The following is a 27238-nucleotide window of genomic DNA, read 5'->3' as shown; positions in this document are numbered from 1 at the left end:
AAGAGTTATTACTCTAGTTTTCAGTGAGATGCTCTAGAAAGTTTTTGTGTATACTTGTGCATGACCATCAGTAAACAGCACCAGTAGATCTGTAAGCAGTTATAATGTCCTGTTTATAAAGTCTACATATGTACATTACATCATTTTTCATTTAACTGACACAGCTGTCCATGAAATTATTCTGAGATATTTATATCACAATATCTAGTGAATTGCGTTGTAATTAATCTGGGAGTTCTATCAAATTGAAATATCATTTACCATTGTCTTTATCTGCAGTTTGCAAGTGAGGGTAGAAGATGAGTTTGTAGGGCAGCCATGGCCATGTAATTACACGATCACAAATGACCATCTGTTGTTAGAATCATTGTCTGGTTATTTACTTTGCAGATTGCATGGTAACAATGCAGTGTTAGCAGTAATAATGAAAAATTGATTAAGATAAATGAGTTATTAATAATGTGTTGAGTAATACATAAACTACAGGAGTATCTTCATAAAATGCATTATCAGTGACAACTGTATAGTGCTATGGTACAGGGGCAGCCCTGAGATGCTGAGAAACGTGCATACTTAGGGAAACTGAATGGATCCACATATGCTTTCTAATCAGTTTCATTAAGTTATTTATTGACGTGACATCATGTCACTTAGACATTGTCAGAAGATAAGGTACAGCAAAGATACAGGACACACAAGACACACACCATTCTCTGGTTCCTGGTAGAAATTGATGGAATACAGTAGGGCTGACTGATGCAACAGTCCAAGTAATCTAAGACAAGACTCCTGTAGCTGGCAACACAGGCTGAACAAATGTTTACTACCAGAACATTGTACCCCACCATGGACCTTTTCTTGCCTAATGACATTGACTGTCTTCAAACTTCTGTGAGTACCGGTGCCTGTTTCATCCTGTGGTAACCCTGAGAGGATTACCCTGTGGTTTATCCTTCAGGGTGCCAAAGCTAAGAGAGATCAGATTTCCTAATGGTTTCCTGAGAAACTCACATATTTGAATGCTTCCCATAGTTTGCCTAAGCAGGGGTGGGATGCAAAGTGCTCCTTTTCTTCTGCCCATTGAATATAGAATTTTTTTGAATCACTCAGACCAATGAAAGGTACATCTGTGCAGCTGCTATGAGGTCATGTGTCAGGTCTGAGTTTGTGGAAAAAAGCTGGTATTAGAGTTTAAGAATATATTTATAAAAATATTATTGTTTCAAGCAGCACTAAAATGTTAGTTATACCATGCATGTGACCTCATCAGTGTTGCTCTAGTACAGGTATCTTTCCACCTGTTCAAATTCAAAACACAGCTTCTCCTTGCAGTAATATAATTTGCACTTTAGGTTTCCTGAGTGCATAAGGGAATCTTCCAAGTGCAAGCATTTTCTGACATAACAGCTGACATGTGGTGCCAAAGCCACTGAACCTTTCTACCTTTCTAATTGTAATTATTCCTAAAATTTTCACAAAAATTTCACTGCAACATTTTTACCCAAGTGAAGTAGTAGACTGGGTTATTTTTTTTTCTTCATAATTAACCAAAAAGGATGGTTTTAAAATTACTTCATTTGGATCACCTTCTCACTCTATATGATGTGGCCCAGGCTAATTTTAAGTGGCAGGAATTAATACTATAGAAATGAACCAATTTTCTCTGATAGATAGCTGGAAGAATCTTCATATCTCCTTGAAGGCAAAGTAATTGAATTAAAAAATGTATTTTTAGAGATAGTAAGATATTTATCTTTATCTGGAATCTAAAAATCTAAAAACTTACTTTTAAATCTGCATACCAATTTCAGAGAGGATTTTGTATAGACAGTCTCACTCACATATTTGCTATGCAGTCTTTACTTGCGATTTATAAAGAAAACTGATGTTAGAATGCTGGTCTGGAAGAGCTAATTGCTTCTTCACAGATTTCCTGTGTGAATTAGATTATATCTACAGACTGAGATTACCCACAAATCTGACTCTGAGTGTCACTGAATGCTGGCTGTTCACGTAGAATCCAGAGCTTTGAGTTTATGCCAAAATCATTCATTTGCAAGGCAAAGATTGTGTTAGGAACAGCATAATGAGATGATTCAGAGACACTACACTAGACAGAAAGGTGCTTGAGCCAACTGGTGGAGAATGCAGCAAATCCCTTCTATCTCCCTTGCTTAGGCCCTCAGATTACTATCCTTCAAAGGGCAAGGAAGAAGGCTTATTCCTTTCCTGTAAGGAATGAGATGGAGGCAGACACAACTGTAGCTGGATCACTCTCCACAGTGTGGGAGGCATTGGTTCTGTACCCTCAGTCTGAAAGAGTGAGGGCACCCCCTATTTTCCTGTAAAGCATCATAGCCCTGAGGCTATGGCCATGAGGGGATGAAATGGTTAGTCCCACTACACATGTTGAAGCATGAAGAATAAGTAGGCATAGGGGCACAAGACTCAGGAGACAGAAAGGTTATTTTAAGGGACAGAATTTTTGATTTTTTTTAATCCTAGTAGACTAGGTAGCATGATCACTTCGTGACCTACTGATTTAAGAAGTTAAGAGCCACAACTTCGGTGGGAGCTCTGGATACATGGATAAAAAAAATATTATAGAAAGAGGAGAAAAGAGTATTTCTGAGTATGCCATTTAGGGCATCTCAAGAGATATAGAAGTATACTCTATATACAGGATTTTGAGAGGTCTTTAATGCTGCACTGCTTAGCTCTCCCAAAAGAGGAACAGAGCTAATCATATGTTCTAGCAAGAGTATCAGTGGCTAGAAACTTTGCTTGCAGCGACCAGTGACACTGAAAGAGTTTTCATGTTGTGGAGTTAGATGTGCATGATGAAGATTGTACTTCCTGGTCCCTTCCTGGTGAGACCCATCTCATTTTTGGGTCTCAACTTCTTGCTATGAATTTTCTAACCGTGAAGTGAGAACGGGTTTGTTCTAAGGCTAAATGCTTTAAGATCACGACATATTTCCACTGGTGTTAGAAACCACAAGGAAATTTTGAAATCCTTCCATTTCACTGAAAAGATTTTATTTTCTTTCTGTGAAGGATTAATTGTTTAATCAGAATGTTAGTGAATATCCATACCTTCCCTTAAATAGAACTGGCTGAGACAGCCTTATTTATCTGAAATATTAAAAAAAAAAAAAAAAAAAAAAATAAGGGGAAAAAATTATGTGTAGGTTAGAGCTGCGTAAGGCAGTGTTTTTGTTTGTTTTTGTTTTGTGCCAGGATGTTTTGCATAAATTTGTATTCTGGTCATTCCCATGGCAATTGCATCGTGTGGAACTTCTAACCTCTGGGGTACTGAAATTTTCTGAAGGAGCACATAAAGACAGCATCTTCTTACTGCAGAAAACTGCAAACTTATTCAGTAGGCTGGTGCTTATCCCCAGTTCTAGGAATACGGTCCAGGGAAATGAGAAAATTTTCCTCATAATAACTGCTGTTATTAAGCAGATTTAGGTGCAATGCTGGCTTCAATGCATATGTCTTGATAGTTCTTTCTGTATCATTTGGCTTGTGAGTGGAAAGCCTTCTTACAAATAAGCATCATACCTTTAACATATTCAGTCATAACCCCTGTTCTGTAAGCAAAACATAGCCCTTCCCACACAATTTTAGTGAAACTTACATTGCAGTGAAGGTAAGCCCCGCTTATAGCAAAGGTAGGATCATAGAATCATGAGATGGAATGGACCCACACGTCCAGCTCCTGGTTCCATGCAGCACCACCCAAAAAATGAAACCACGTCTAAGAAGCGTTGTCTAAACGCTTCTCAAACTCCTCCAGGTTCAGTGCTGTGACCACTTCCCTGGGGAACCTGTGCCAGTGCCTGACCAACCTCTCAGTGAAGAACCTTTCCCTAACACCCAGCCTGTACCAGCTCCATATTGTTCCCTCAGGTCCTGTCGCTGTCCCCAGAGAGCAGAGCTCAGCACTTGCCCCTCCACTCCCCTCGTGAGGAAGCTGCAGCCGTCGTGAGGCCTCCCCTAGGCCTCCTCTGCTCTGGGCTGAAAAAACAAGTGCCCTCAGCCGCTCCTCATATGTCTCACCCTCTAGACCATTCACCATATTTGTTGCCCTCTTTGGATGCAAACAGTTTTATGTCCTTATATTGTGGCACCCAAAACCAAACACAGTGCTCAAGGTGATGCCACACCAGAGCAGAGCAGGACAATCACTTTCCTCAGCTGGCTAGCAATGCTGTGCCTGATCCACCTGATCCATAATATGGCTGGCCCATTTAGCTGCCAGGGCACACTCCTGACTCTCATTCAATTTTCATTGACCAGAACCTCCACTTCCCTTTTACAGTTTTAAGTTTATCGTTAGATAGTTTTAAGTGAACATTTTGATATTTCATTTGTATCAATTTGTTGGCCTCCTAAGCTTTACAGAGGCACAAATCCAGTAACAAGTTATACACGGATAAACTCATACCCTGGATCTTTAGTGCAATAAACCTAAGTTTTATGTTTGCTAATGGATCTAAGTGAGAATTTACTGAACAGAAATAACTTTGTCCTGTTCCTTTTCTGTTAACCTTGTTTTGGATGTCATGAACTGTTACCTCGTATTCATAGCATAGGGCTCAGATGTCTACCTAGCTTAAGACAGCTAGAAAGAGGTGGTCCCACTGAGGGGGGCAAGAGAGCATAAAGCCACAACCTGTAAGTGCAACAGTGCGGGAAATACATCTCCATGTTATGAGTGCTGTCAATGTGGAAATAGGGGGAAAGAAGAGTCAGAGGGCTGAGCCCACCACTTTGAAACTGAATTACTGAATTTTCAAGATGATGTGAGACAAGCATTCCTTTTCTAATGATTATTAGTTAATGAGTAAGAACAAAAATTCTAGTCCAGAAAAAATTATTTCCACAAGGAGAAAAGAGTACCCTTTCCTTTGGATTTTAGTATAAAAGCTTGGTGCACACTTCCAAATTCCACGTTTTGTTAAGTGTCCTGTATGTTTTATCTCCATATTGTCACTATTGTCCTTCATATTCATCAGTCATCAGGAGGTCCTGTAACATCAGGATATATCCTCTTTTGCCTTAAGCAAAAAAATGCAAGTGGAGAACTTTATTTTGAAAGAAAAAGAGACATACTGCTGAAAAGATATTACAGAAGCTGAACACATTTCTGTCTATTTTTTTGTGTTTGCTTGAGTTGTCTATCAGAAGCAACTAAGTTGCTGAAATATAGGCATAGTGTGGAGAAAGGTAGTGTGACTAAGGTGTGGCATAGCAATATTGTCCATTCAGTTCAGTTGTCTCCTGCAAAGTTCAATAAAATTATTTGATTATGCTATTTTAGGAATTTAATTCTCTCAAGAGGCTCACGTTTTCTGAATATATGGCTATATACACTGAATTTCACATGTTGGTGTCTGCTCACACAGAATTCATCCTTGCTGTTCATCTTATCAAGCCTTTGGCATACTTGTATGGAATAATTACAGAATTTATAATAACAGTGCTGTGCTGAAATGAGGAAGAGGTGATGAACCAATTATCTTTTTTTTTTTTTTTTCTAGTTTCTTTCTTCTGGTTTCTGCCACCTTCTTTTCACTTTCTCCTCCCCCTTTTCTCCTTCCTGTCTTACTCCTTTGCTCCCCTCAGTTCATAGGGAATATATATTCACTGTGTCCCTACAGAAATGCTGCAAGCTGCACATAAACTAAGTCCAGACAGCACTAGCCACTGAACTGGCAATGTCTGCCAGCTGATGGTACAAAGTTGTCTCGTTCTCTTATTTCCGCTTCTTTTACCTCAAGCGAAAACAGCTATGAAGGCTTTATGCTTTCTTGTCTAATGTGTCAGACAAGTCCCAGAGAAAATTACAAAGGGTATTCTGTTGATGATATTTGCTGCAGTGTTCAAGTTTTGTGATATGTTACTAAATATAAACAAAAGTCATGGATTTCTTTTTTCCTTTATCCGTCAGTTATTCTAAGTTGAGCAAAAATGAACACTGGTTCAAATAAATCATTATAATAGATTTGTGTTAGCTTTATTTAGCCAATTCTCTGTATTCCTTAACATTTATGTGGTCTCCAATTATACCAATATTTTACTTGTCACTGCAAAATGTCAGGTTATTGCTTCAAAGGTAACCTCATTTTATATAATCAGATGGAGACTTAGCTGATGTAATAAAGCACTGTAGATTGGATAAAATTCCAATTACTGTTTCCATAGTAATGAATAACAATTACTAACATAACAAAGATGGTAGTATTTTAAAGGTGTCTGTATTTTATTTTACTTTCAATGATAAACACACCAGTTTCTTGGAGACATCATGATAATAACAGTATTGAGAGTTTGCATTTCCTTTTGAGGGATGACACCAAGATCTCTGATTTAGTTTTAAAAATTGTCTGGCCAAGTTTATAAGTTCCTCAAAATATGCCTGCAAGTAATCTGCTTTTTAGGCAACTATCACTGATCCCAGACAAATAATTAGTCAATACAAGAAGTCAACCTTGGCTGTGACACACATAGCTGAGACAGAACTACAACAAGATATCACAATGTATATTGATGAAAAAATTAAAGAAAATATTATAATAGCAAGCAAAAATGCTGTCATTATTTTTTAAATTGCATTGTCACAATAAGCTAACAAAGTTTGCAAAACAAACCACATTTTGCATCACTTTAAATCCAGGTATAAAAAATTGTAATTAATCATGTTCTTTATAAATGTCTTTACAGTCTTGATTTCATAACATACCATTTGGTTTTACAGATATCTATCTATGATAGATTAATTAACAGTTTCTGCCTGCTTTTTTTTAAAGTGTTTTCCTTCTCTGGTTAGAAATACTTATTAACTTGCTTAACTATCTGCTCTTGTTTTAGGTTGGCATAGTACTGCATTATTCTACTCTATCTACTATGCTATGGATTGGAGTAACTGCAAGGAATATTTATAAGCAAGTCACAAAGAAACCTCAGTCATGCCAAAACAGTGACCAACCTTCTTATCCAAAGCAACCACTACTCAGGTATAGAATATTACATATAATATTTTTCTAAGTAGTCCTTAAGCATGTAAATTTTTAACACTTTTATTTCTGTATACTCTATTTTTATAGACTATAAATATAATCCATAAAGAACTGAGTCATTTAGAGTACATAAAAATCTGAATATTTATCGTGTGCTAATAGTTAACTATACTCAGGAGATATGCAGAACTGGTATTGGCTATGTTTAGATACCTCTGTCTCAACAGGAACAATTCAAGTGTTCTTGTTTAGTTTCCTATGGATAGGGGAAAAAATAATAATAAAAGGCTTGCTTCTGGGTTAAGGCATTATTTAATCATCAAAACTACTCTATAACAATGTTCTCTTTACCCTTATCCTTTGTTATAAATCTTGCCCACACTTGTATTGATTGCCTAGTAACCTGATAGCAACCTTCCTCATTCCACACCAGAGATCTAATGCTATTACTGGAGAGACTGGAAGTCTGGACTCCTTGTCAGCCTTCTAGATAGAACACACTAAGATGTCTCTGACAGTGTAGCAATTGTAACGCAGCATCTTGAATGTAAGACTAACTGCTCCCATCATGCAGCAAGAATGTTAACTGGGTGCCTAGCTTCAAGCCAAAATTGTACGGGGGGGGGGCGCGGCGGAACACTAAGATTTTCTACCACAGGTGTGAGAAGAGGGATTTGCCTTTTTTGACTTCAGCTATCAAAAAGTCAGGTGTTGTGTTGGCAAAAGTTATATATAGTGTCCCTGTATAGATTTTAGAGGGAGACTAAGAGGAACTTCCAGAGAGCAATTCCTTGCAACTGTCTTGTATGTTTGTGTGAAGACAGGATGAGTTATCATACAGAAGTATCTCTCTTTCCCCTTAGGTCATGGAAAAAACAGACAATTTAGTCTAAAGACATCATTTTTATATACTGACAAACAAGAAGTATTCATTCTACTCTTTATGGCTTTGCTGAAAAATCCAGATTAGTGTATTCTTTTAAACATAGTCTAGCTATTTTATTTTGAACACAAAATTTTTATTAAGCAGTCCTTATAATGGCTGTGTGAAGTTGTCACAACTTGTTAAAAGGCTATGGGAATATGAATGAGCTTTTCTGTTCAGACTCTACTGAGTGAAATCTGTATTAATACGATTAGTTCCCTGATTTTTAAATATATTCTTTCAGGGAGAAGAAATTACATAAAGTTCACATTTTTTTTTTATAGTCAAGAGAAGAGCTATATTGAATATTAGATATGTTAGGTACAAGCTAAAGGAAATACTTTCACAGAGAGTGCCCGACTTTGCTAATCCATGATTTACTATGCCATTCTTCACAGATGAGAACTTCACTCTTCCAGCCCATGGTAAAATGAATAATTGCCAATTTTCAAATGCTGCCATGTGGCTATTAAGGTAGAAAATTGTTTCAGGTTACATATATACAACATAGTGTATGTTCTTCAAATTCAAATCTTGTTCAAGCTGGAAAACAACAGGCATTCAAGTTCCAGAAAATATTATTCTAATTAGAATCCTTATATCAGTCATGTTGAGGTTCTCAGCCAGTGAAAATAAATAATAGATATTTTTAGTTTAGTAACAGAAGTGATAAACCTACTTTTAGCTGTAGAAGAACATGAATATAATTGTTTAATAACTAAGTAAAATGATTCCAGAGTTATTTTCACACTCTGGGCACCATATGTCCTAGAGACACAGCCACTGGAATGTATAATATGATTTTTTAATGGTTAGTACTAGCTTCAAAGTAGTGAGGATCAATTTTATTTCATGTAGAAAATGGGCATTGTATATGGAAAATTATAAATTGCTTTAAGCAAGAAAATGCCAAACTAAATAATTAGTAATTATTGTTCTTTTAGACCTATAATGATTATTTTTTATGGCCATTTCAGCTTTACTGGTTTTAAAAAAATTTAAATCAGAATTATTCTGTATCATAATATTTCCATAAAATCCATTTAAGATACTTACATTTCAGTGTAGTCATTTATAGGAAATATTTTAACCAGACTGTTCTTGTATCTATAAGCTGATGCCAGCTTTCTACCTATTGTGTCTTGGGTACATAAGAGATAACATCACAGTTTGTCTGGGTATGGGGTGTGTGTGGTAATTTCTGTCTCCGTCATCACCAGTAGATAGCTAAGCAATATTAAGTTTATTCAAATGAAGAATGAGTTAGGCTCTTTTGCGTATCAGGACCAACACTGCTAGAAAGAATATAATGCAGTCTGCAAGTAACTTTAAAGGAAGAGGTGGTTTGTCAGTAATCTGTGTCTACAGAACTAGTTTGGCTTGTATTCAGTTTTTGTTGAACATTTAAAAAAAAGTGTTCAGCAGGTTTTGCTGAACACATATGAATGTGTTTGGCAAGAACTGCGCACTTTGCTGTTCTCCTTCAGTCCCTTCTGGTAATGAATATATATGATAGACAGGGTTTCCAGTTCATGTATGATTATTTTTTTTTATTCTTTGTGTATGCACTTGCTATATGAAACATAAGGATATTTTTTGTGAGTCAGTAAATTGAAACTACTGCCAAAAATCAACACATAAATCTATGATATGGAATTTACCAAGAAATCGTAAAAATGCTCACACCACATTTTTTTCAAGGAGCTTGATCCACTCTAAAATGTAGCTGAAATACTGAAAATAAATACCAAAATATCTAAAGCGGATATTTGTACCTTTTAGTAGAAAACAATTTGCTTGTAGCAATTGATTCTGTTTCCCTGCCATGTTATTATTATATTATATATGTTGTTATATATATGTTATATATTATATTAATTTACTGAAGTATGATAAATGATGTAGACTTGATCTTTTCCAGCTAGTTTTTCTTGAAAAGAAAATATGTATCCTGTTATGTAAAATACTGGTTCCCTATTATTTTTCTCTGTTTTGAGATCCAGTAATTAAACTGGAAGTCCTTTTACAGCATAGTTTTACTGAAACTTGTTATCCATGACAATATAATTTTGAATATTGCCTCTTTTTATACATTAATCGTATAATATATGATATATCATATATGTTACACATCATACATTATATATCATGTCATGTATAATATATAAAAATATATATTATATATTAATTATAGAGATAAAACTGTCAGGACATACCACTTTGACTGAAAACAACTGTAACAATTCTGACATTTTTCACTAAATGTGTCTGGACGCTAATGAGATGGATCAAATTAATGCATCATTGAATTTTGTGTATTTAAATACTGAACCCTGGCACTTCAGCAGATAATGAAATCACTTCTTGTAAAATATACTCTTCAGTATTCTTAATAGAAATAAGTAATTCTGTCTGTTCATCCTCTGTGGACGTTTGTGAAACCTGGCGTTGTTTCGGCTTCTGACTAATCTGAAGTCATATTTTGCTAGCAAAGGGGCATGCAAGATTCAGCTTTTTGTATACCTGTGGTGTACAAAACTACTTGTCAACCCAAGCTGAGGTACAGGTAGCATTATTTTTTATACCTGATATTCATTCATTTTTCATGTGATAACTTAAGTGCATACAGCTTAGAATTACAGACCAGGTAGAAAATGTTTCTTTAAGGTATTCTATTAAAATCATTCCTTTCCAGAAAGAGAACAAAATTAGACTACTATCATTGTAAATACTGAGCACAATTGCACTATAAACATTTAAGAAGCTGCAGATGGGCCAGATATTGGTGTTAAGGAGACAGATAATTAAGTTACCTTTAATTTCGTATTTGTGTACAAATATATCTCCTAATTTCCTCCATCTTCTTTTATTCAGTGAACATCCTGCAAGGTTACTAATAGAGCAAACCTCAGATTATAGAGAATCCTATATCTGTCATGAAAAGAAAACCATCCAATATACATAAATAAGTCTACTGAATCGTAAAATGGATAACAAGTTATGTTACTGTCTCTGCTGAACTTCATCTTGTTTATTGTGTAATGTATCTTGATACACTTTTTGAAAGGTTTTTACTATCGCTGTGGGGCTTAGGGGGAAAATATCTTTTTCAGGGCCTTAGAAAAATTGTATATATACCATTAGTAACAATTTATGAATGGATTGTGTGTTCTTCCTTTTGTATTTAGATTTGCTAGTCCTAGTACTATGGCTCTTAAAAAATAACATGAAGAATTTTTAGGATATCATAACTCAAGCAATTTACATCAGTTTTCACAAGCACACTCAGAGCACCTACAGTCAGTATCACTGGCTTCAATTTGATTTTCTTCATTGCTTTTAACTATATTTTTTTTAAGTTAAGAATAATTTTTTAGAATAATAATTAAAAAAGCTGTTTGCGTATTTCATATCTTTTGAAATGTCTTAATGGTATTATAGAAACTGTCTTTTAACTTGCACAAACAGTAGACCTAGTCTACAATGTCACCTAGAAGGTAACAGCTGAAATGGTCAGCTGAACTCATATCTGCTAACGGATGCATATGTACATACATGTGTATGTTTCTGGTGTTCTTTATGAGCTTGTGTATGTACAATTACTGAGTGATGTCTTGGAAGAAGCAACAGGGGTCTTCCTTGTGGGTTATGTGTAGCAATGACAAACAGCCTACGACCTGATCACTTGCATGTGCAAGCGTGATAATGCTCTATTTACATCCTCCTCCTCTCTCCTACAAATGTAGCAAAAGCTCTTCAGAGTCATTCCCTGGTTCGTTATCTCAGCTACCCAAGCATTTATCAGTAGTATCCAGCTAAACAGTAGCTAAGTATATTTGTCTGTGACATTGACTTCTGTTAAATTCTTTCACAGCAAAAAGCGGAAAACATTCTGAACTTTCACATCCAGAAAAAATTATCTCCTTTGATTTCTGTTAACAAATCCAGTGATGAGCCTCTTGTCTCTGGCAGTGGGAAGGTTTTACAGACTTTTGCATGGCACCACAATGGTTATGGCATCTGCTGAGTGTTTTTCTTATAACAACCCTGCTTGTCTTAGGATGAACACTTAGGTGCTTGGTCTGGATTCTGACAAGGTAGAAACCAACTCATGGGCCTACTAAATGGATCTACTAGAGCTTGGCTGGAAGTGGTGTGACTTTCATCACAATTTGATGATATGGCAATTTTTACTGAATAAGTTACCAATAGAGTAGGCTTTTTCCTGAACTTGAGTTGCATACTACAATACTAATTACGTCACTGAAAATTGGTGTGTGATGTTTTGGCACTGTAACAGAGGTACTAACAGTACTCCAGTAATGAAGACCAAAGACATATTCACTCTTTTAAGAGTGATTATATCCTTTACCAAATAAAACCCCTATGATAAAAATAACTGATGATTTCTAATATTCCCAAGGTTACAAGTGTCTTCAACAGGTAATACTCTCTGAGGGTCTAGGAAATTTCCCTTATCAGTTATAACCAGTTGGCTATAATTTATTGCAGCATAATCACATCAGTGTAACAGGGAATCAAAATTTGACCATGATAACAAATTCTCTGTTGAATGTCAAGTTTTCCAAATATATCATGTCATCTTCTTGGCCATGTTCTTTTCTAGATCTTGAGTGTGAATCATAAGTGACTAAATTTACATTCTGACAGACACAGACATTACTTGTACCCTTGACACCAATAGCTCTGAAATGCAGTTAAGTTCTAGTGCATTTTTCATTAGCACTGGCTCTCGTGAATTCATGTCTTCTGGTGTCAAATAATGATTGAGGATGAGAGAGAGGGGTCAGATGAAAAGCATCCACTACAATCTATTGTGTTCTTCTATATGTTGTGCCCTTAAATATTAGTTCCTCTACTCTTCATCCATGGATGTTGATTCTTCCTTCCTACAGTGAACATACCAAGCCTCCTCCATAAAGTTTAAACTTAAGCTTGATTATCCCAATGATTATGAGCCTTTTTCTTAACAACTCTTTGTAGTTTGTAAATGCTGAAACAAATGGAAGATGACAGAGGACAGAATTCTCAGAGCCCCTGAGATCTCTGTACTATTTGCTGTTAAAATAGCCACAGTTCTGTCATTGAAGGGTATGTGAAAGTGATGCCCCTCACTCACACACACACACCGTGAATAGAGTTTTCACTGTTTGGGTGAATCATTGTACAGCAAGCTAGCAGTCACTAAAATATCTGCTGTGCCATGCTCATGGAAATTGGCTGTACTTTAAATACTTTATTGAATCCCTTGCTTAGAGGAAAGAATATTTTGTGGGCTGAGTCAGTCATTAGGAAGTGTAACATCTCTGATGTTATCATCAATGCCTTTTATTTTAATTATTGGAAGTTAATACTAGAAAGTTGGTTTTTTTTCCAGTGTATATTTTTAGGTCACTCTCAAATTGTGCTGTAATTAGTTTGATTCATTCCTGAACAATGGAAGTTTTTTCTATCCTCATGAGTTTGGAAGGCTGCTTATAGCCTCAACACCACAAGCTCTTAAAAATAACAAATCTGTGGTCCTTTCTTTCTTGTTTCAGTATTTATCATATTTTGCAGGACAGAGAAAGGTCATACTGCTGAAATACTTTATTTTTATTTTTTTTTTCACTTGATGAAAATGGCCACTTGCCGAGGTGATCAGCTCCGGGGCAGAAGCGTTCTGCAGCAGAGCAGGGGAAAGGACAGACAGGGCTAATTTTTCCAGCACTGAGCCCACTTGAGGGAGCCGCCAGGACCCAGCAGCCCTCGCGAGGGAGGTGAACGAGGCGAGAACGAGGTGTAGGTGGAGGCAGCAGCTCGGCAGAACGGCCTCCTCGGCCGTTCAAAAGCTGCCCCTAGGGAGCGCGAGTGACCAGGATGGGCAAACAGGGCATGGCACGTCAGAAGGGAGTGGTGCGGCAGTTAGCGCAGGCAGGGCAGAGCATTCCCCCCTGACCATATGAACACCTCCTCTAATGGAGGTCTACCACTATCTCAGCTGCAGTGGTGTACACCAGGCACAGCACACTCTCCAGGAAGTCTGTACACACCCAGACCAACTGCCTGCTCAAAACTGCAGCAGTTCAGGTCTCCAGATGCAGGGAGTGCCTGAGCCTGTTACTACCACCTGCGGGGGACAAAGAGACTGTGTGCATGATGTGCAAGCAGGTGGATGACCTGGTCCACCTCGTGGCAGAACTCAAGGAGGAGGTCGAGAGGTTGAGGGATGTCAGGGAGTGTGAGCGGGAGATAGACTTGTGGAACAACTCCCTGCACGGCCTGAAGGGCAGGTATGGGGATGAGACACCCCAAATGGGGGTGGACCCCCTGCGCTGTTGCTGTTGGGCAGAGGCAGGGGACCTAGGAGTTGAGGAGGAATGGAAACAGGTCCCTGCTCGACATCACAGGTGATGCCCCCCCCACAGGCCCCACCTTCCCAGGTGACCTTACGCAACAGGTTTGAGGCCCTGGAGCTTGAGAGACTGGTAGCTGAGGAAGAGGTAGGAAGTCTACCCAGGAGGATGCCTAGGGCAAGGAAGTCGACTCCACGCCTCAGGACTGCTTCCACCAGGACAGAAGGAAGGGTGATTGTTGAGGGTGACTCCCTTCTCAGGGGAACAGAGGGACCTATTTGTCGGCGTGACCCTACCCGTAGGGAAGTCTGCTGCCTCCCTGGGGCCAGGGTCAGGGACATTGCCAGAAAGCTTCCCAACCTGGTTCGCCCCTCTGACTATTATCCTCTTTTAATAGTCCAGGCTGGCAGTGATGACACTGAAGAGAGAAGCCTGAAGACCATCAAACGAGACTTTAGGGGACTGGGACAGTTAGTGGATGGAGCGGTAGTAGAGGTGGTGTTTTCTTCCATCCCTATGGTGGCAGGGAGGGGTACAGAGAGGACACGGAGAGCCCACCTGATAAACACGTGGCTCAGAGGCTGGTGCCAACATAGAAATTTTGTTTTTTTTGACCATGGGGCACTTTACTTGGCACCCAGCCTGATGGCCGCAGACGGGTCCCTATCTCTAAGGGGAAAATGGATCTTGGGCCAGGAGCTAGTGGGGCTTATTGAGAGGGCTTTAAACTAGAGAGGGCTTTAAACTAGGTGAGAAGGGGGACAGGGCTGAAACAAGGCTTGTTAGAGCTGTGCCAGGGGTAACAATGGCAAGGCTGGGAGAGAAGGCAATGGCCCAACTGAAGTGCATCTACACTAATGCACGCAGCATGGGTAACAAACAGGAGGAGCTGGAAGCCATCGTGCGGCAGGCAGGCTATGACTTGGTTGCCATCATGGAAGCGTGGTGGGACCACTCTCATGACTGGAATGCTGCAATGTCTGTCTGTAGGCTCTTCAGAAGGGACAGGCAGCATGGAAGGGGTGGTGGTGTGGCTCTCTGTATCAAAGAGAGTTTTGATGTCGTGGAACTTGAGGCTGGGAATGATAAGGTTGAGTTCCTATGGGTTAGGATCAGCGGGAAGGCCAACAAGGCAAGCATCCTGGTGGGGGTCTGTTATAGACCACTGAACCAGGATGAGGAGACTGATGAGGAGTTCTACAGGCAGCTGACAAAAGTTGTGAAATCGTCAGCGCTTGTTCTCATGGGGGACTTCAACTTCCCAGATATATCCTGGAGGCACAACATAGCCCAGAGAAAGCAGTCTAGGAAGTTTCTGGATAGCGTGGAAGACAGCTTCCTGACGCAGCTGGTTAGTGAGCCTACCAGGGGAGGTGCCCTGCTAGACCTTCTCTTCACACACAGAGAAGGACTGGTGGAAGATGTGGTGGTTGGAAACTGTCTTGGGCAGAATGAGTCTGCCCAAGTGGTAGAGTTCTCCATTCTCGGAGAAGCCAGAATGGGGACCAGTAAAACCACTGTATTGGACTTCCAGAGGGCCGACTTTGAACTGTTCAGGACAGAAGAAGACCGGCCTGGCTGAACAGAGAATTGTGGCTTGAGCTTAGGAGGATAAAGAGGGTTTCCAATCTTTGGAAAAGAGGGCGGGCCACTCGGCATGATTATAAGGATGTTGTGAGGCAGTGCAGGGACAAAATTAGAAAGGCCAAAGCTCATCTGGAGCTCAATCTGTCAACTGCCGTCAAAGACAACAAAAAGTGTTTTTACAAATACATTAATGCAAAACGGAGGACTACGGAGAATCTCCAGCCTTTACTGGATGCAGGGGGGAACTTAGTTACAAAAGATGAGGAAAAGGCAGAGGTGCTTAATGCCTTCTTTGCCTCAGTCTTTAGCGGCAAAACCAGTTGCTTTCTGGATACCCAGTACACTGAGCTGGTGGAAGGGGATGGGGAGCAGAATGTGGCTGTCACTATCCATGAGGAAATGGTTGGTGGTCTGCTATGGCACTTGGATATATGCAAGTCGATGGGGACAGATGGGATCCACCCAAGGATACTGAGAGAACTGGCGGAGGAGCTGGCCAAGCTGCTTTCCATCATTTATCAACAGTCCTGGCTACTGGGGGAGGTCCCAGTTGACTGGCGGCTAGCAAACATGATTCCCATCTACAAGAAGGGCTGGAGGGCAGACCCAGGAAACTATAGGCCTGTCAGTTTGACCTCAGTGCCAGGGAAGCTCATGGAGCAGATTATTTTGAGTGTCATCACGCAGCACTTGCAGGGCAACCAGGTGATCAGGCCCAGTCAGCATGGGTTTATGAAAGGCGGGTCCTGCTTGACGAACCTGATTTCCTTCTATGACAAAGTGATGCGCTTGGTGGATGAGGGAAAGGCTGTGGATGTGGTCTACCTTGACTTCAGCAAGGTTTTTGACACCGTTTCCCACAGCATTCTCCTCAATAAACTGTCTACTCGTGGCTTGGACTGGCGTACGCTTTGTTGGGATAAAAACTGGCTAGATAGCCAGGCCCAAAGAGTCGTGGTGAATGGAGCCAAATCCCGTTGGAGGCCAGTCACTAGTGGCGTCCCCCAGGGCTCGGTACTGGGGCCGGTCCTCTTTAATGTCTTTATTGATGATCTGGATGAGGGGATCGAGTGCACCCTCAGTAAGTTCACAGATGACACCAAGTTAGGTGCATGCATCGATCTGCTCGAAGGTAGGAATGCTCTGCAGGAGGATCTGGATAGGCTGAACCAATGGTCTGAGGTCAACTGCATGAAGTTCAACAAGGCCAAGTGCCGGGTCCTGCACCTGGGGCACAATAACCCCAAGCATAGCTACAGGCTGGGAGAGGAGTGGTTGGAAAGCTGCCAGGTAGAGAAAGACCTGGGAGTATTGGTGGATAGTTGGCTGAATATGAGCCAGCAGTGTTCTCAAGTGGCCAAGAAGGCCAACGGCATCCTGGCTTGCATAAGAAGCAGTGTGGCCAGCAGGTCTAGGGAAATGATTGTTCCCCTGTACTCAGCTCTGGTGAGGCCGCACCTTGAGTACCATGTCCAGTTTTGGGCCCCTCACTACAAGAAGGACATCGAGGTACTCGAAAGAGTCCAGAGAAGGGCAACGAAGCTAGTGAAGGGTCTGGAGAACAAGTCCTACGAGGAGCGGCTGAGGGAGCTGGGTTTGTTCATCCTGGAGAAAAGGAGGCTAAGGGGTGACCTTATCGCTCTTTATAAGTACATTGAAGGAGGCTGTAGAAAGGTGGGGGTTGGTCTATTCTCCCGCGTGCCTAGTGACAGGATGAGGGGGAACAGGCTAAAGTTGTGCCAGGGGTGTTTTAGGTTGGATATTAGGGAGAACTTTACTGAGAGTGTTGTGAGGCATTGGAATGGGCTGCCCAGGATAGTGGTGGAGTCACCATCCCTGGAGGTCTTTAAAAGATGTTTAGATGTTGAACTTAGCGATATGGTTTAGTGGAGGACTTGTTGGTGTTAGGTCAGAGGTTGGACTCAATGATCTTGAGGTCTCTTCCAACCTAGACAATTCTGTGATTTTGTGAAATCGAATGTAAGAGAAGCCATATTTTCCTTCAAGCTATTGGTTTAATTTTATTCATCAAAATATTCCTTATATTCAAAGTCAAAATAATTTAGTGTATTAGTATATTGGATATTGAAATAATCTAAGGAGCCATTTCAGTTTTGATTAGGTTTAATTATAAAGCTAATCTTTTGAACAATGTTATTTTTCTGAAGACAATTTTAGTGACTGACATTAAAATATGATACAGCTAGTGATAGAATGGTACAACCAAAAATGCTGTTCTGTAAAACTGTAGTGTGAGGAGAAAAAAAAAAAAACAATGCTGGTACCCTAGCCAGAATGAACAGAAAGATTCTGCCACCTGAGGAATAAAACCTAGAAAGAGCAAAAAAGCAAAACCTAAGAATACAAAACAGACTTTGGAAGTCTGTTCATCATGAACGAGGTGGAGAGTATTCTAGAACCTAAAGGTGCTTTGAAGCTGGTTTGATACATTAGGGACATGTTGGTATTACATGTTCACTCTTGAAAGGCTGATACATAGTCAAATGGAGTCATGGATTATAGCCAGAGCCATTTTATTGCTAAGCAGCAATGAAAATGAAATATCTGTATTGGAAAAGAGTATAAAATGGTGACAAGGGAAACATTTTCCTGAATTCTTCATGTTCAATTTCAGCTTGAAGCTAAATGCATTTCCGTCGAATGGAGAAAAATTATCTTAGGTCAGAGAAAATATTTAATTCAGCTTTGAACTAATTGTTTCATGCTAGCCCACTTTCATTAGAAGCAAAGTACTAAAATATGAAGCAGTTTCACAGTAGCAATATATTGTTAGTGGTACCCTAAGAAAGATGTTGCGCTTTGCATAGGACATGTAAATACTTGTTTAGACAGCATTGAATTGCCAGTAGAGGAGGCATTTTCCTGCCTGAGTCAAATGAGAAGTGATTAGAACTTTTCTTCACCTTCAAGTTGACTGAACACATCTTAAGTGAATGATGCTTGGAAAAGAGTTTCCTCATTGATTGATAACCTTATTTCAAGAGTTTGTTACAGTCCAAGTAGAAAAAGGATTTTGTTACTGCCATAAGTAAGATGCAGGTGGCATACACATGATGTTGATGCATTCCAGAGTATAAATTTAATAAAAACAAATCTTTATGAGATGTTGATGTAGAGGGCAAAATTTTTCCTCTTTGTTTAAAGAACAGTGTCTGAATTATTCCCCATAGATAAAAAGGAATAGTGTTTATTGCAAACGAAAAATATATTAACTTATTACTTATTGAACTTGCAAGTCATATATCAAGATCAAGACCCCTTGACCTGGAAGTGTCCCTGGTTCTAGTTATTCACAAATGTATCCCGCCGCCCCCCAAAAAAGGCATCTTAACAACATAATCGATGGTGTTTTAATGGTGTTTTAATGACCTGGCCATTTAATGAGGGAATGATGACTTAAAAATTAACAATATGAGTTATGGCATTTGTAAACTTACGAAGAAATGAGCTTCAGAAAGAATCGTAATGATATATGTGATATTTTCAGGTTTGAAATGCTGTAATTACAAAATACTGATCTTCAGAACTGTATTAGGTTGAATTTTCAGCTGCTTTTATCATGAGTTCACATCTAGGTGTTCTCTGTAAATTCAGAATTCTTGTCACACTACTCCTTGTCTCAACACTTTCTAGAATTCAAGCTAGTCATATACATAATTGTACAGGACAAGTTAGAGGGTAGGGTAAGCTTGATAAAATGTTCCATGCTTTGATATGCTGCTCCAGGCAAAATGTAAAACCCTGATTGGAAATTTTGCAAATTCTAAAAATCCTTGAAGATAATATATTCAAACTCCAACGGGGGCTTTGTAGAAAACTTTATCAGATTTGGAAGAGCTAAATATTTTCTGATATAATTCTCTAATGTCCTGTAGATTAAACTTGATTATGCAAAAAATCTGTAAAGAGAAATGCATAAGATAATTTCAACTCTGTCTATTGCCGTGGTATGGACAAAGAACTAAGTATTTCCATCTAGATAAAATAATATTCACAACAGTTACAGAAAACACTTTCTAGCTTTTAATTGTGGATTATTTAAGTTACTGAAAAATTTAAAAGTGAATCATTTTTTTCATTTAAATAAAGTTGGACTCCTGTAAGACACAAGTCCTTCTTATGAAAATTACATTAGAAAGATGCAACTAAAAGTTTGGCACAGTTCACCTTTGCTTTAAGTAACTATACATACACATCCAGCTTAACTGTAATGAGAACAGTGATGGTGCAAGAAAAAAATAAGATGTGAAGAATTGTGATGTTCTACAGACTTATGAACTGCAATGTCACAGAAACCTAGAACACTGCAGGCAACCAACTAGTATATTTTAGAATTGTTCAATATTCTGTAGTAACTGCAGTACAGTACGAGCACTATGCATTTAAATATTAGCGTGGCATAGATCTTTTATGTTATTGAATTTGCCAATACATTGACACTATTCCATTAACTAATTTTGGCTTAAAGATATTATAAGATACCAAGAGCAACTGTTAAACAATAAATAGTATATGGATTTTCTTAAAATAAATTAGGAACAGAAAACAAATATTTAAACAATGTTTTTATGCAATTATGGTTTTAAATGTATGATTTTAACATTTCAGATTTTTTTGTTTATTAAGGGTTGGAAAAGTTCATGGGAAGAAAAATATATTCCTTGGACAAATATGACTGGTGAAATCTACAGATACACAAATTAAATTTAGTATACTGAAGCATATTTTACTCTAAGTACCATAAATGCAGCTTCAGACCTGACTCATTCTATGCATATGTCCTGCCAAATGCATTTGATAATCTCTGTTTGGTTTATGCATGTTTGGAAGGAGGGTTTAGAAGTCTCAGGAGGAAAAGTTGCATTAGAATAATTCACTTGTTTTTGAGTTTGGCTACCACAGTAAAATACGCATATACACAGCTGATCACCTTGAGCTTTTGTATCCTAAATAATTGAAACCCATTAGTGGAAACACAGATGTTTCTCTTCTTTTCATCTTGGTCTTAAAAACTCCAAATGAGAAGAAATTAATGAGAAAATCAGTTTTAAAGCAAAAATGTTTAGTTAGCATCCTCCTGCGAAATGGAGTATTTCTTTTTCAAAATACTTTAAAGGTAGAGTATTTTAGAACTTTGTGCAGGCTTCAGATCAATTTTAGTTGTCCTTCAACTGCTAGGGCTGTAAGGACTGAAATAATCTTCAAGAGCAAGGTGTAGGTAGAAGGGCAGCTCACTGTTCAAAGCTACATTTCATACATCAATGCCTCAGAGTTTTGCCATTTACTTTTATCAGCACTTTTCCTTTTAGCATAAACAGGAAAATGAATCAGAGATGTTGAGGTTACTGCAGAGTGGGAAATGAAAGTTCTTCTATGTAACATAATTTTAGTATTCTGAATAAAGTGTGTACTAAAAAGTACACAGAGCGAATGAAGCCCTCATGGTAGGTTATATTCACTAATGATGAATAGGTTATGTTGACTGTAGGTGTTAAAGAGGAACATTTTTTGGATTAATTCAAAATTGCCTGCTGGGAGCTTCCTTACAGTAGTTCATATGTCTTAGGGGAAAGGCAGGTCTTATCTGTAGGTCTTGTAGGTCTGCAGTTCTTGTATATATGTAATATTTTCTCTGCTGTTTTAACTGAACATTTTAAACTACATATTTTTACATTTAACATTTTTACATTTTACATTAAAAAAAATAAATTTCAAGTACAGCTGCAACATATTCAAAATGGGCATTCTGTTTCCTGTGTATTGATCTGATTTTTCAACGTCTGTCTTGCATTAGTTCAGTATGCTATTATAAATTGCTGTGAGTATATGTTGTGTTTACAGAGGCAGTTGGACAATTGCCTGTGCAGAACAGCATGCATTGTAAATGAAACTCAGTGAAATAGTTGAAAGTACAGAAAATGGGAGATAAAGGCATTGAAGAGAGGCATCAGAAAAGGAAATTTTGACCTACCTGTTAGTGAGACACATCTCTTGAGAGGTTCTACATTTGAAAGGGCAGGAAAGGAAAAAGAGAATATCTGTGAGTACGATTAGAAAACTCACAATATTTCATGTTGTGCTTAGAGTTTGATTTCTGGAGTCATGTGATTTTGTTTGAACCCCTCAGCCTGGATTTGTAAAGCAAGTTTCTAAGTCCTTATTTGCAATGACAGCTGTAAAATTGAAAGAAGGAATACGTGAACTGAAATTACTTAAAAATTGTGAACTCTCATGGCTATTTATGTGTTAATAACAATGTTAGGACGATGTCTAGAATATATTAATGACAAAATTCTCTGAAAGTACTGAAGACTAAATAATAAGCTTAATTTGCAGTAGGGGGTAAATAGTTTGATATTAGGAAAATACTTTAAACTACAAGAATAGTTGTAAATTAAAACACTTCACTTGGGAAGCTGTGGAAATACTGTCATTAGCAATTTGTTAACATAGATTAGATAAACCTAAGCCGTTCTTGATCAGTGTTTAATGTGACCCTGCCTCAGAATTTTTAAGTGGTCTAGATGACCTCTTGAGGTTCATTCCTGTCCTACAATTTGATTATTCTTAAAACAAGCATTTTTCTTAAGTGTTCTAATTTTTCAGACCTTTATTTACTGCTGAATTCCTACAGTCTTGTGGAGCTCTAGAAGAATCTCTAGTGTTTTATTATGCAAGCAAATTTTGACAGAAGAGACTTTGAAACTAATGTGTTCCAAATATGCCTTTAGTGCTTGGAAATGTTATGAGTCTACTAGAAACTGGCTGCAGATCCTCCAGGTATTTTTGTTCAGGTACCACATTACTGTATAAAACATAACAAAAAATTAGGCCAACTTCTGCTCTGAGACATCCACACCCACAAAGTGTTTTCAGTGAATCAGAGGGATTTAAACACACATAACCACAGAAAAAAAAAAATAAAAAATGTTCTTAGATGAAAATTATTGCTTATTGCTAGTTAAAATTATGTAAATTTCCTGCAATTTTAAAGATAGGGATTAAAATAGTTTAAATGTATAATAGTTTAAATGTATAATATTTAACATACCTTAGCAGAACAGAATGTCCAGATGAAACTTTATGCCTATATTAATTGAGTACTCAATAAATAATAAAGGGCTAGTGCCATTATTATTGGACCACACTTGGTCCGTAGGGAATCATTCAAGATTTTATCAGTTTATCTGAAAGTGAAAGCTAGCCTAAATTATTTGTGAAAGAAAATCTGACCTTCAGAGAAAACTATTATTTATCTATTGATTATGAGAAATACCTCATTACTACTTTAGCTATTAATTAAGAGATAATAGAACTATGGTTACTGAAGATAATTAGCATTTGGCTTTCAATATTTATGAGCAGTGGATATGTTAGTAATGTTGTGGAGATTTATCTTCAAATATTCTATATGATTTTTGTGGAAAATACATGAAATGTAAGATGTTTCCTATTCTAAAATGCTTTGACTGGTAGCTATGCTTATTACAAATAATCACTTCAGTAGAAATAGATAATTCACTAAGAACGTAATCCACAAACTTATGCCTGTAAATATCTAAGTAGATGACAGTTTCTTCAGATATATCTATTACTTTTTTTCTTTTTACTTTTGCAATCCTTGATTTTATAACTTCAATGTGGAGTGTCTTAATCTGTGGTATTTGTTATCTATATGAATGGTCAGTCATAGGATCCTGCTTTTCAAATAAATAAACAAAAACCTATATATACATACAAATATAGTCAGGGTTCATTTCACATAAATATTTATGTATACCACTTTGGAATTTGATTTCTGGGGTTATTGATGTCAGTCTCATGAGTCAAAGAGATAAGGAGCAGGAATCATGGGCAAAGAACTACTACCACTGTTATTTTCAGAATAGCCACCCCCCTGATGTCTATAATTCATACATAAGGCATTTTGGACTATTTAACATCGTGTCATACTCTTGTTATTTTCTCATATAACAAGGATATTAAAATTTTGTGCTTATGCAGAATCTTAGTCTTCCATTAGTAATATCGAAGAAGCAACCAGTAAGCTATACTCCCTCCTCATGCATTTGAGTGTTTTCCAACTAGAGAGAACATTTTACTTCTTTCTGATGTTCTGACATTGCCAAATCCTATAGCAATTATTATAACTAGCAAAACTAGGCAGACTTTGACCTGGAAAGTTGAGCAATGAGATGCTCGTTGCTAATGAAATTTAGAGTTTTGTGATGCTAGCAGTGACTGCTGTTCACTGATTTTCAGATCTCTATTCTCTGCATTGTTAATGCAGTAACATAACATTCTGGAAATGGTTTGTCATTTCTAGCTTTTAATTACTATTTCTCTATTATTATTTATTTATAAAGATAAATCTCTTCCTCTGCTTGCCCTTTTCTTTCGAAGTTTCATGATCTTTTCTGGCTGAGTGTCCCAAGAAACCCTGTAAATTTTTTAAATCTTACCCTTTGACCTTTTAACATGATGGAAAAGCTTTGTTTTTGCTCCTGGTTAAAATCTGGGATAGGAATTGCCAAAATTTGATTACTGTGTATGTCAGTTTTTAAACAGAAAAAAGCAAACATTTGTACAATCATCATATATATAGTATTTACTATAGCTCAACTTAGACTAAAACCGACAACAGAAAAAAAATTCAATGTTAAAACTAAAAATTGGGGTTGACACTCATGAACTCATGCCAATTTACCTTTGTTTCTTACTTTTCAATAGGGTGAATTAAGGACTAGATGTCAACCTAAATTTTTACCATTAACTTTAAATCTCCGTGCTTTTGTGGATTCAAGTTATTACTAGAACACAGCTTGTCTGTGATTTAATACTGGTTAATTCATAATCATTCATTCATGTATGGTACTAAAACAGAATGCTTTTTGCTGCTTCTAGTTTAACTGGTTAAATTATGTAATATGAAATAGGAAGGAGAAAGTGTTCCAGTAAGAAGCCAGAAGTCCAAAATCATGAGGGGAAGTTATTGCCGTTATGTTTTAACTCTCTTCACTGGTATTTGTTATAACCAGTAACACCTGCTTGGTAACATTTTAAGTTAGCTACTTGGATATCTGTCAAGGTAAATTGTGAGTTTTAGAAGTAGATCACGCTGTAAAAATCCTAGTATAATTTTTCGCCATGGGAGAAAAAGAAAAACTAAGCTTCTTCTTTTGCAAACTGTAGGAATGAAACTTTGCTAAGATTCTTTAATGGCAGATTAGTTTCTGTAAAAGAATGCAGTTGTGTAGTACAAAATCATGCAAGTTTGTATCTCACTCATATGGGACTTTACCAAAGTTAATAGGAACACTTACCTAAGCAATGAATGCACAACTGATCTGATACAATAATAGAGAGGTTTTATATATATCATATATGTTTTTCTTTTGATGCAACTGTTCTACATTCCAGTCTCAGCTGTAGACATTGTTGGTGGAATGTTAAGTGGGGTCTCTTTCTGACCTCAGTCCTCTCCTCAGTTACATCTTAATAATGCACTGTGCTCTGCTAATGATTTCTCTCTGGCTAATACATAGTCTTCTAACTGTATGAATTTTCAAGCTATGCTCACTCACCTCTGAGTCAGTCTTCTGTAGGTAGTACATATATTTCAATTAACAGAGTGATTTAAACTAGAAGTAAGTCTAAAGAGCCCTTCTCTCAGCATTGACAACTGAAGATATGGGTGGACCCTCACAAGATTTAAAAGATAATCAATAATAAGTTAATCATTGAAACATAAAAATAATGTTTGGAAGGAATATCTCTAAGTCATCTAGTTTAACTCTTCAATTTTGAAAATCTCCAAGGACCTAATTTCTTCCTCTCATCTTCATCTTGTTTCCTTTTACCTTTCATCTTAAATGGACCACAAACATGAAATGAACAGGCTGTAAACTAGTAAGAATTAAAGCACACAAAAATTCACTCTCAATCCCATAAACTAACTCCAATGAATTTAACAGAACATCATTAAAATTCATAGTTTATATTATATAAAGATAAAATTCATAGCTGCATAATGTAAAATATATATTATGTCTATGAACACAAGAAATTACCATAAAATTACACATAGTATATCTAAGCTATTGCTGAGAGAATATAAGGTAGCAAAAGAAACTCATCATGTGGTATCCACCTCATTCTGCTTCAGCCTTTGAGGACTCTGCTTGTTATCTCCCTGGTCTTTCAGCCTTTCCAGAAGTTTAACAAACTTCTAAAAAACTGCAGGAAAAAATAAATAGGAGGAATGATTTTTCGCCCTCACAAATTGAAAATATCCCTACCTTGTAAGGAAATTAGCACCACTTGTGAATTCAAAACATCTTTTGAAAAAAGAAAAGGGGTGAAAATTTCAATATCTACTGTTGTCAGCATTCATACGTGATATGACTGACCATTATTTTTTTTTATTTTAAGCTGAGACTGGGTCTTCCCCATCACAGAAGAGTCCAGGCATCTGACTATTGCACAAGTGGTTATCAGTGAGAGGAGCAGGTTCACTTTGTATAATAATTCACTATACCAAATAAACATTCATAGCAATCTTCCTCTATTATTTACTCCCCAGCTATGAGATCTTCCTAAAAAAAAAATTAATCAAAGACTGCATTTCTCTAAATTCTTCCCAAACAAACAGAAATGGAGAAAACATTTTCTGAAAATAATACATTTGTACATCAAGAAGTTGGGTGTTGTCAAAAATGTTTTTCAAATAAGTTAACTGACAAATAGCAGTATGCTTTAAATTGTTTCCTGCCTCAGGACATGTTATGCATAATAGCTCTTTGCTCACCTTGGTCAGTGTACTCTGACCAGCCTGTCTGTGTAAGAACGAGGGGAACTTGGTTATGCCATAACAAAAATGTGATGTATTCATTTATGTGAAGGAATGATATGTGGTTCAGGCTATTGTTATTATTTTAGAAAAATATTAAATACATTAATCATTGTTACATAGGTTGAAAATGACTTGGTCCAGCTAATAAATAAGTCCTGAAAAGAAGGAAATTTAACTTAATATACTTAGTATACCACAATATTGAAATACATGGAAGTGAAGCTGTCATTACTAAGCATTCCTAAGTGACAAATGAGAGGAAGTAATAAAATGTGTCTTCAAAAATTTGGAATACCATCCAATTAACAAGACAAGGGGAGCAGTTATACACAGTTAATCAGATTAATAGGTTTCGGATTTCTAATGCTTTCTGTCTATGTAAGTCCTTTGAGGTTATAAGTAGTAGTATATATATATGCGCTCCAAATGTGGGCAGTTGTAAAACTGATCTGTTATTCATAAGAAATGT

The 27238-nt window shown here is 37.4% G+C and overlaps 1 protein-coding gene across 1 annotated transcript in view; it reads left to right on the top strand.

The window, feature by feature from the left end:
- LOC311211169 (adhesion G protein-coupled receptor A3-like) overlaps positions 1-27238 on the top strand; it is a gene marked incomplete at both ends in the record, with an annotated part of 272815 nt that overhangs the window by 230518 nt on the left and 15059 nt on the right. Inside the window, one exon of the mRNA XM_084289723.1 lies at positions 6880-7025. Coding sequence (XP_084145849.1) covers positions 6880-7025 — 146 coding nt within the window. The remainder of the gene's footprint in view (positions 1-6879; positions 7026-27238) is intronic.

The sequence above is a fragment of the Netta rufina genome, assembly GCF_964035555.1.
Source record: "Netta rufina genome assembly, chromosome: 7".
Taxonomy (NCBI): Eukaryota; Metazoa; Chordata; class Aves; order Anseriformes; family Anatidae; genus Netta; species Netta rufina.
This window is presented reverse-complemented; position numbering and strand designations above follow the sequence as displayed.